At 49.6% G+C, this 11,121-nt stretch overlaps 1 protein-coding gene across 1 annotated transcript in view; it reads right to left on the bottom strand.

Annotated features, from left to right (window-relative positions):
• Positions 1–7,184, bottom strand: part of tnfaip3 (tumor necrosis factor, alpha-induced protein 3) — a gene marked incomplete at both ends in the record, with an annotated part of 12,236 nt that extends 5,052 nt beyond the window's left edge. The window contains 5 exons of the mRNA XM_084461312.1: positions 1–124; positions 748–918; positions 2,543–2,684; positions 2,800–2,990; positions 6,878–7,184. The exon at positions 1–124 is cut by the window's left edge and continues 57 nt beyond it. Of these exons, the coding sequence (XP_084317438.1) occupies positions 1–124; positions 748–918; positions 2,543–2,684; positions 2,800–2,990; positions 6,878–7,184 (935 nt within the window). The remainder of the gene's footprint in view (positions 125–747; positions 919–2,542; positions 2,685–2,799; positions 2,991–6,877) is intronic.
• Positions 7,185–11,121: the final 3,937 nt, after the last annotated feature.

Raw genomic sequence — 11,121 nt, 5'->3', positions numbered from 1 at the left:
AGCAGCATCAGGTACTCCTTCAGCAGCCGCTCCTTCTGCTGCTGCTCCTTCTCCATCAGGAAGTGGACCTTCAGCTCCTCGAACCCGCCCCGGCCCGGGTTGATCAGCGGCACCGCGCGGATCTCTGGGATGTACGTACGTACGTACACACACACACACACACACACACGCACACACAGTTAGCCATGTGTCCGTGCCTCTAGTATCAGACTTCCTACTAGTACGAGGTAGTAGACTGGTACATGTTAAGTAAGCAGTAACTAGTCCCTGTAACTGGTATCTGTATGTAACTAGTGACCGGCTCCCTACCTGGTCCACTGGTATCTGTATGTAACGAGTGACCGGCTCCCTACCTGGTCCACTGGTATCTGTATGTAACTAGTGACCGGCTCCCTACCTGGTCCACTGGTATCTGTATGTAACGAGTGACCGGCTCCCTACCTGGTCCACTGGTATCTGTATGTAACTAGTGACCGGCTCCCTACCTGGTCCACTGGTATCTGTATGTAACGAGTGACCGGCTCCCTACCTGGTCCACTGGTATCTGTATGTAACGAGTGACCGGCTCTCTACCTGGTCCACTGGTATCTGTATGTAACGAGTGACCGGCTCCCTACCTGGTCCACTGGTATCTGTATGTAATTAGTGACCGGTCCCTACCTGGTCCACTGGTATCTGTATGTAATTAGTGACCGGTCCCTACCTGGTCCACTGGTATCTGTATGTAATTAGTGACCGGCTCCCTACCTGGTCCACTGTCCTTGATGGTGATGAGCGGAGCGAAGTGCTGCGAGTCGTATCCCAGGACGATGGGGTACTTGTAGCACTCCCCCGGAGGCCAGTGCAGCGGCAGGTAGATCCCGCCCACGTTGAGCGGCGAGAAGGAGGAGCCCGACTTCATGCTGCGCAGCACCTGGTCTGTAGGGGGGCGTGGCCGGGAGGGACAGAGCGGTCAGTAACAGGAACGAGGCGAGGGGGTCAACGCTCCAGTCTCTCTCTCTCTCTCACGCGCCCGTATCGGGTTCAAACCCGGACGTGGCTGCACTCTAACGCACACGCCTTCCCCGAAGATTCCCCCGGCTCTGTTTGCTTGCCAACGCGATGAAGGAAGGATAATCGCAGGGAATTCCCTCCTCTGTTTAATAACTGTTTGTGTTCCCAGACCGACTCCGTTGGCATTTACCAGGGATTCATGTGGTGACGTCTGGTGCTGTCTGGTTATTCCTTTAATTATGTGCTAACAATGGGTACTTTTTACCAATTACAACGTGTAACGAGGTGTTGGTGAGCGGCGTGCTGGTGCGTGGGGAGTCGTGCTCCGTGCTCACACAGTACCGTACGTTCCTCCGTGGTGAAATACTACTTTACCCTGATATCTTGTTCAGACCCAAAGTGGTTAGAGAATAGGGGTGGTGAAAAAATGGATTCATGTAAGAATCCCGTATATTATTGGATTATAGATCGATTTACAAATTCTGGAAATCTTTTTTTACAAGTATTTTTTTACCCGAATTTTATCCTGTTTTCACAATAATTTTGTGCTTGGGATGCATTTCATTGTTTCCCCTACCAGTACGGGACCCCCTGGGTTAATGGGTTACTGTATTTAATAGGTTACTGTATTTAATGGGCTACTGTATTTAATGGGTTACTGTATTTAATGGGTTAATGTATTTAATGGGATACTGTATTTAATAGGTTACTGTATTTAATGGGTTACTGTATTTAATGGGATACTGTATTTAATAGGTTACTGTATTTAATGGGATACTGTATTTAATGGGATACTGTATTTAATAGGTTACTGTATTTAATGGGATACTGTATTTAATGGGTTACTGTATTTAATGGGTCACAGCTGTCAAATGGTAGCCTGGGTGCAGATGTTGGAATCCGCCCACTCCAGAGTTGACTGATTCTTGGTCTGGTGTTAATACGTGAAACCGCTGATAAAAAAGAATCGACAAACGAGCGCCATGGGTTCTAACGATTAGCCAATCAGCAGCAGGGGCGGGACTAACGTCGTTGTCAAGCTGTTGTCGAGTGTTGTCAGGCTGCGCGTTGGGGGAAGCGGTTTAAGAGGTGCCTCAGAGAGAGCTTCTGGGAACTCAGTACTTGGGGGACGATGTAGTTGGTAGTAAAACAACGAAGTCTACCCCGTTTGTTACAGTAGCCCACGATTACATTAGACTATTGTTTCACTTCACTCTCTGTTGTCATTATGATTATCGTCTATGGTTGTCATGCATCACCAGCGATGTAATTGAAAATCCTATCATAATCGAATTGGATTGAGGATTGAATCGATGATAGTCGATTTGAAATCTAATCGTGAGATCACTACCGATTCCACCCCTATAAGAGAACTGGTGTTCTGGGTGGTGCTAGGGTTAGGGTTAGGGTCAGGGTTAGGGTCAGCATGGAGATCTGACCCCTGCAATGCCCTGTTCTCTCTTCCATCTCTATGGTGCCAGCTGGTCTGTAGTGAGGTGAGCAGTGCGAGGCCTAGATCACGACCCCTGACCCTGCGATGGGGGCGCACCTGCGATGACGATGATGGGCCTGCGGAGGACGTTGGACAGGATGAAGATGTGGATGTCCTCCAGGGAGTCGAACTGCAGCCCGTTACTGCTGGACACGGGAGACGCCATCTTGACAATCTTCTCCCACTCCTCTTCCCAGTTCTGACCACAACAACAACAACAGAACAACAAAAACAAAGTTAGTCTGAGAGATCCTGTCTGGGTACATGGACGTGTGTGTGTGTGTGTGTGCGTGTGTGTGTGTGCGAGCGCTCACCATGGTGGTGTAGCGCAGGCCCGTCTGGGTGAACTCCTGGGACTGGAGCAGCTCGGTTTGGAACCGGGCCCGGAAGTTTCCCGTGTCGGTCTCCTTTAGGACCCCGTGGAGGGCCTTCCTCAAGACCAGGTCCGTGTCCTGCACCCCCAGCATGTACTGGGACGCGGCGTGGAGCAGGCAGTTCCCATCGCCTACACACACACACACACACACACACACGCACGCACAGAGAGAGAGCGTTGGCTGTTAGGGCATCCATTGTATGGGGCCATTCATCTTTCACAGAGGAAATATGAGAGTGAGTTGGGTATCGCCGCCTCGGTCGGTGGCGTTGGTTGGTTGGTTCTTCTCTGGAAGTCTCGGAGGAAGTGAAGCTCAGGGGAGGTCAAACGCAGGGTTCTTCCAGAGGTACTAGTCTGACACGCAGGTAGATTAAAGCAGCTATCAGGAATACAGCATCAACACAGATACGGATTAACCAGAAAAACAACCAACAGCCTGCATATCAGACCTATCCCCTAAACAGACTCACTCACTCACACACACACACACACACACACACACACACACACACACACACATGGACAATTGCACGGACGCATGCATCTGAAAGAAACTGTAACTGAGGCTACAGGGCACTCTGTGTTAACTATGTGGGTTAAGCTCCAGGTTTAAAGATACTGTCTGCAACAAAACGCTGGAATTTTATTTTGGCTCTCATTACAGGGCTGGGTTTTCTGTCATTGTGAAACATGAGAGTGAGTGTGTGTGTGTGTGTGTGTGTGTGTGTGTACGTATGTGTGGCTTGTCTGAAATACCCTTCTCACTGTCACACCGAGCACAGGAATTCCCCTGAGTTGAGCTGATAAGTGTAGTGTGCGTGTGTGCGTGTGTGTGTGCATGTGTGTAGGTGTGCGCGCACCTGTGTGCGAGTGTCTTAACGCCGTGAGGCGTCCATTCCACCACCTTCCCAGATCCTACTGGCTCTGGGGGCGGAACTTTTCAAGGGGGGCGGGGCGTGGGCTGCCTGGATCGCTGCCTATCAACACTCCTCTCAGCCAATCAATGGCAGCCTCGCAGTATTTGTATGTACACAAGCAAACCGGTTCCCCGGGTAAAAATAGGAAGTGTATAAAGCTGTGACACGCAACACTGCTCCTTCCTCTATTCCTGTTCCTGTCGGCTCGCAGCACCTGTCTGGGCCTGTGGTGAGAACAGCCTCTCCACACCTGAACAAAGACAGACCCAACACCATGGGAACAGCACAACTCCATGGTAACGGCTGAGCTCCACAGTAATGCATAGATTCCCCTCTACGCCAGACCATAATAACACACCCCGATAACGTCTCCGTGGAGACAGTGAATGTAAATAGTGCCCAACCTTGACACCTGCTGCTGTAAAGACAGCCAGCCAGAGAAAAAGCTGAAATTAATCATATGGACTAAGTCAACATAGTTATATCTTGCCTTATATAGTTATATACACAATCCCTCAGCAAGCAGGAATAAGACACCATTAGGTGAGACTGAGTTGTCCATCTGTATGAGAAACAAGATTTAGGTGAGACCGAGTTGTCCATCTGTATGAGAATGAAGATTTAGGTGAGACCGAGTTGTCCATCTGTATGAGAATGAAGATTTAGGTGAGACCGAGTTGTCCATCTGTATGAGAATGAAGATTAAGGTGAGACTGACTTGTCCATCTGTATGAGAAGGCAGATTTAGGTGGGACCGAGTTTCGAGCGGCGCCAGAGTGAGCGTTCTCTGGGCTCGGCCTCAGGTCACCTTCATGTTCCATCATGAGGTTGCATCATTCTGCACAGAGACATTTCCATCGTTCTGCTGAGAGAAAAATACCAAGATACTCTTTATCTGCAAAACCCCCTCCCTCTCAGACACGGCCTCAAACGTCATCTTCACGTTGTTTTTTTGCTCCACGAACATGTGTATGTGTGTGTGTGTGTGTGTGTGTGTGTGTGTTGGTCCGACAAGCAGGTCGTCGACGGTCTCAGGCTAACACATTCATCAAGCCCATGAACCTCTGCTGGAGCCAGAGCTACCTGACACAACGGATGTTGATACTTCAAGTTGATGTTACAAGACCGGCCAAAAAGACAAAGAGACGCATGACATGCATGAGATGCTAGCAGGGAAATACCCCATGAGCACAAAACACAATCACATCCGCTAGGACAGGAGGCTGGAATCTCAATTACACACTCGGGCAGAGTACATCAACCATGAACGAGCGGCACTGAAGCCGACATCCCGTCTCTGAGGCTTGTGTGTGTCTATGTCTGTCTGCCTGTCTGTCTGCCTGTCTGTCTGTCTGACTGTCTGTCTGTCTGACTGTCTGTCTGTCTGACTGTCTGCCTGTCTGCCTGCCTGTCTGTGTCTGTCTGTCTGTCTGTCTCTCTACCTGCCTGTCTGTCTGTCTGCCGGTCTGCCTGTCTGTCTGCCTGTCTGTCTGCCTGTCTGTCTGACTGCCTGTCTGTCTGCCGGTCTGTCTGTCTGCCGGTCTGCCGGTCTGTCTGTCTGTCTGTCTGACTGTCTGTCTGCCTGTCTGTCTGTCTGCCTGTCTCTCTGCCTGCCTGTCTGCCTGTCTCTCTGCCTGCCTGTCTGACTGTCTCTCTGCCTGCCTGTCTGTCTGCCTGTCTGTCTGCCTGTCTCTCTGTCTGCCTGTCTGTCTGTCTGTCTGTCTCTCTACCTGCCTGTCTGTCTGTCTGTCTGTCTGCCTGTCTGTCTGCCTGTCTCTCTGTCTGCCTGTCTGTCTGCCTGTCTGTCTCTCTGCCTGCCTGTCTGCCTGTCTGCCTGCCTGTCTGCCTGTCTGCCTGTCTCTCTGCCTGCCTGTCTCTGCCTGCCTGCCTGTTCCCCCCTCCTTGTCTCGCTGCTTCTTGTCGGCTTGTCTCTCTTTCTGTCTGTCTTTCTCTCTGCTTGTCTCTGTCTGCATGCCTGCTTGTCTGTCCCTCCTGTCCTTGTCCCTGTCCTCTAGTCACCTGACGTGCACTCAAGTGACTCAGCACCCCAGAGTCTGGATGTGCAGCTCAAAGTCATGTCTGGGTCATCCAGAAGCTATAGTCACACCTCTCTACACACACACACACACACACACACGCGCACACACACGCACGCACACACGCACGCGCGTGCACACTCGCAGGCAGAGACAGGCAGAGAGACAAGCAGAGAGACAGGCAGGCAGGCAGGCAGACAGACAGACAGACAGACAGACAGACACACACACACATACACACACACACACACAAATTCCTAATCATACCACTACACACACTCCCATCTCATAGCAGATCCTGGGCCTAACTGCTGTCTACCCTGAGGAATGTCCCGTGTCGTTATAGAGAGGCAGAGCAGCTTGGGATCTGAATGAGCGAGGGTGGGACTGTCAGGGGTCTTTCTGACGACACACGACAGCCAACAGAAACTCCACCAAAATTACCTAATTGGTAGACCAGGTTACCGGAACACTCTGGTTTCACAATACTAAAAAGAACAGAAGCCTGTGATTCACAATCCACACACAGGAACCTGAACTATCCCACCGAAATGGAACAAGATGTTCGGAACCCTGGGAGGAAGTGATGTGTGTCACGATAGAATTTCCCAGGGAGGTTCAGAGATCTAAAGTCAACAAATATGTTTGTTTTTTTTGCTATAAAACATCCCTTTGTACGAATTTAGGTCTGTTTTGACTAATTCTCCGCTGTTGGCCTGACGTCATGGGAGGGCACCAGTCAAACCCAGGGCAGCCAATGAATGAACACTTCTGAAAGTGGAAGAATGACATTAGTGTCACTTACTGTAAATGTGTGATGGGGTAATTCTCCAAAGCATCTTTTAAAGTGCCTTGACTCATCTAGCCCTCTCAGAGAACAAGTACCCCACCGGTAACAGAAACCAACAGCCTAAAAACGAGATACGAGTGACGCTTACATTACGCTTATGCTAACCCATACCCCAACCCTGACCTTTAACCCTGGCCATCACTGACATCCGGTACAGCTCCTAGTTAGGCCCCACATCCTGTTAAGAGTGGAAGGAATAACAGGGTTGTTTACCATTGGTCCTTAGCGGCACCATCTTTTTGACCTCGCGACACCAGTTGAGCTTCTTCTCCTGCTCCAGTGAGGCCTGCATGGCCCGGTCCAAGATGGCCGCCTGCACCACCTCCCGGAAGGCCTGGGGGAACTGGCTCATGCCGATCATCTCCAGCGTGTAGCGGTGCATTCCACGCAGGTGGTGCATGAGCCCTCCGCTGGCGGCCGGCTTCACCACGTCGTTGGGCACGCGCTCGCGGATCTTCACCGCCTTCAGCAGGTTGCTGACGAACAGGAACTTGGGCAGGAAGTTCTGCCCCTGGGACATGGTGCCGGCCACGCGGACGAGCACCAACGCTGAACTGAGGAGGAGACGAGGAGGAGGGGGGGAGCAGAGGAGAAGACAGGATTCAGGGTCACACACTTACTGGTAGGACACAAAGAGGAGGTCGTCACTTACTGGTAGGACACAAAGAGGAGGTCGTCACGACTGGGGGACCACAAGAGATCTTTTGTGCCATTTTTTTATTTTCAGAGTTAGAATTTCCCTAACGGCCTCTGAGGCCCCAGAAGGAGCCAGTCACATGACGCCTTCTACAAACTGATGGTGAATTCCAGACAGAGACAGAGAGAGAGACAGAGAGAGAGAGACAGAGAGAGAGTGAGAGAGACAGAGAGAGAGAGAGACAGAGAGAGAGAGACAGAGACGAGAGAGAGACAGAGACAGAGAGAGAGACAGAGAGAGACAGAGAGAGAGAGAGAGAGAGAGACAGAGAGAGACAGAGAGAGAGAGACAGAGAGGGGGGGGGGGGGGGGGGGGGGGCTGAAAGACAGAAAGGCTGTTTCTGAGGGTAGGGGCTTGGAGAGACCAGAGGCTGGGAGAGACCAGAGGCTGGGAGAGACCCAGGCCCACTCACACGCCCATCATCAGCACAGCCATCATGCCTCAATAACAACAGACATATAAACCTGTCACAGCCGTTCGTTTCATAGACCTACAATATGCTACACATTATAAAATGTAGCTAAGACAAACCTATAAGCCTGCATGACCCATATGCGTTTCACAGGCCATAAGGCCACAGAAACAGGAACTAACATTTCAGGAGAAATAATATTGTTGACTTTTGACCTAAAGAAAGAGAAAAAATAACAAAATAAAACACGCACAAGGCATCCCTTCTGGAAACAGTCCATACAGCCTCGCACCAGGGTCAGTGATAAGATCTCATAAGACCAGACAGGTATCAAGGCAATTGGCACCACTGTAGCGAAGGAATGACATTCCGTCTATGTGTTCAAAGACACAGGCTATATTAAGGCAAGCGTCTAGTGCATAGGTGAGCCCTGATTAACAGGTTGTCTCCATGCACTGTAGCGGCAGTGGTTGTTCCTAGAGAGGCAGACTTTGGGCAGACAGTGGTACAATGGTGCGCTCTGCGGGTGCCACAAAAACACAATAACACACCGTCTTTGCTGACGTTTAGGTTACGTAATTCCTCTGACAGCAACCTTTGAAACAATCCAACACTGCGCCTCGTGTAATCCGACCAACACACCAGCTACAATGTTACATGAATTATTCATTTCACTGGTTAATGGCTTTTAATTGCTTGAGACGATGACGTCTTCGTAAACAATGGCTGTCAAAGCCATGGCGCCCACTGTCGTGCGCAAAGCTACCTCCGTGTCCCTCAGAAACAAAACAATACACTGATCGAGGCCTCGTGGTAACGATCTTTTTGGCCCAATGCATACATATGATAATGATAGACGTGTTGAAAGAGAAAGATGGCAAAGACGTTAGTGTTACCTGTGCAATATGTCGGTACCAACAAAGCCCTAAGGATGCTGAGGGTGCTCTGCCACTTCAGTCTGCCCAACCGCAGCAGTCCACGGCGCCATCCAGCCCTTTACTCAACCAAATCTATTTCGGTGTGTTCGCAATATAGACTGTCAAAGAACAGTACGCGAACGAACCTAATTTAGCAACTGTAGATGAACGGAAAAGCCCGGGTGGGGGATTTCCAAGGGACTTTCCATCGCTCTGTCTATCTCAAACCTCGTTACCGCATGTGGCCAGTAGGGGCGCCCGTGTCTCCGTCTATGAGGAGCGCGATTACGTCCGACGGGCTGTGTTGGTGACGAGCTGCGCACTGGGAAGCATCGCCCCTCCCACTGTGCACAAAGGAGGAGAATCACCGTGAAAAACAGTAGCGTCATTGCATAGACCCCCATGAGACAGACGCCCTTAGAATAAATCATTCAACTGTAATGAGTGTAGTCATTGCCCTAATGACTCAGGAGTCACGACTCACGAGGACGTGAGAGAGAAGGAAATGAGAGTGAAAGAAGGCAGAGAAAAGGAAAAGAATGAGACAGAAAGATCCCGGTGATTCTGTGGCTACTTGAAACATGGAGTATGGACTGAGAGAATGTGTTGGGCTTTTTCATAAGACGTCTCTGATTGCATCTGCGGCGATACAGCGATGTTTTCTGGTCATAACTCGGAAATGAGCCTACCGTTCTCCACCATGAAGGTCCCAGCGTGGAAAGAACTTCAGTGTCTCAGCTGTCTGGGCGTCCAAAAAAAAGTCACATGTAGGCTAGTATTGTTATAAATTCTAATATTTCCTAGCATGTCAAACTATTCTGACACCTTAACAATGTACAGAATGTTACTTTCTGCCATCGGTTCAGAGAAGTGGACATAATTCGGCTCTGGGCAATTATCCAATCACATGCGTCCCCCACCTCTGCCTGCGCAGTGCCAGGTGTGCCTTGCAGAAGAGCCGAATGGTTGTGGGTCTGTCTGAGGCGCTAGTCTACTGGGTGAATTAAGCAGGGCGAGTTACCTTCACTGGTGTTGGGGAGCAGTTCCAGTGGCCTACATTTCAACTAATTTAACTACCCAATCATTTAGCAGTAGCCTAGTCTAGATTTACCCCCAAAATGACATTGAGACTGAAATTTCACTAAGTTAGGCCTACTGTTTTACAGATATTTTGCATTAGGCCTATGCTTTCCAATTAGACATAATCACTGCAAGAACAGACCACTCTGGAGTTAGACAGACATACAATTATGTTTAATGTAACAGCAACAAACAAGATCTTGAAGTTCAGGCCCAGATAGCAAGCTGATCTTATACTATTGAGTAGATCGGCTTGCTATATGGGGGGGCTAGTTAAATCTGAAGTTCAGGGCTAGTTAAATTCCCTATCCTTTTTGTTGTAAAACATAGGACTATGCATGGTGGTATTACAGTTGGAAAATGCAGTGGTTAGTTACCCTCATCAGCATCGCCATCTACTGGACTAAACCTTACTCTCCTATTCTTACACAAGATGATACTATTGCTGCCAAAAATGTCCATATCAATACAATGTGACACTGAATTAATAGGATATATACCCCTCAGTCTTTTCTAAGAATTTAATGGCTGCCTGTATCTATTCAAAACCATGACTTTATTCTTAAAAACAAGCAGCCTTTTTATATGCTGTAGCCTATATGCTGTGTATCCATCCTTCCATCCATCTTCATCCGCTTATCCGGGGTCGGGTCGCGGAGGCAGCAGTTCTGGGTCTACCCCGCGGCCTCTCTCCCAGGTGACTGAACTTCTCACCCGATCTCTCAGGGAGACCCCAGCCAACCTCCGGAGAAAACTCATTCCGGCCGCTTGTATCCGTGATCTCGTTCTTTCGGTCATGACCTGCTGTGTATCAACCTTGATAATTAATTATAATCACATACAACATAGTAAGATGGTGGCCTATTGTCAGGGATGAAATCAAGTGCATGGCTGCTAGAACGATCAGGGCTACGTTGACTGGGCTGGCACTGAAGCTGGTAAGAACCAGGATTGAGACACAGACAGTGTGTCATCACACATCATCATCAGTAAGAGCGTATGGGTTCCAACGCGCACCAAGATCAAATACAACAGCGACAGGCCCTGGTTCACAGCCAGACTCAGGAAGTGAAGGCTGGAGAAACAGGAAGTACGTAGGAGTGGGGATAACGACTGGTTCAAAGAGGTCAAGTACAGGTTTAGCAAGGTTGTGAAGGAGGCTACGCAACGCTACTCTGAGAAACTCCAAAATGCAAATGCGTCCTCTGTCGGGAAAGGCCTCAGACAGATCACAAACTACAAACCGAAATCCCCCCAGGCCACAGCTCACGCCTAGCCAACGACCTGAACGAGTTCTACTGCAGCCTGAAAGTTTGTTGAAAACCAGTCCAGGTTCAGCCTGGCTTATGTG

The sequence above is a fragment of the Borostomias antarcticus genome, assembly GCF_949987555.1.
Source record: "Borostomias antarcticus genome assembly, chromosome: 2".
Classification (NCBI taxonomy): domain Eukaryota; kingdom Metazoa; phylum Chordata; class Actinopteri; order Stomiiformes; family Stomiidae; genus Borostomias; species Borostomias antarcticus.
The sequence above is the reverse complement of the archived record's forward strand: the minus strand, read 5'-3'. Positions and strand labels throughout refer to the sequence as shown.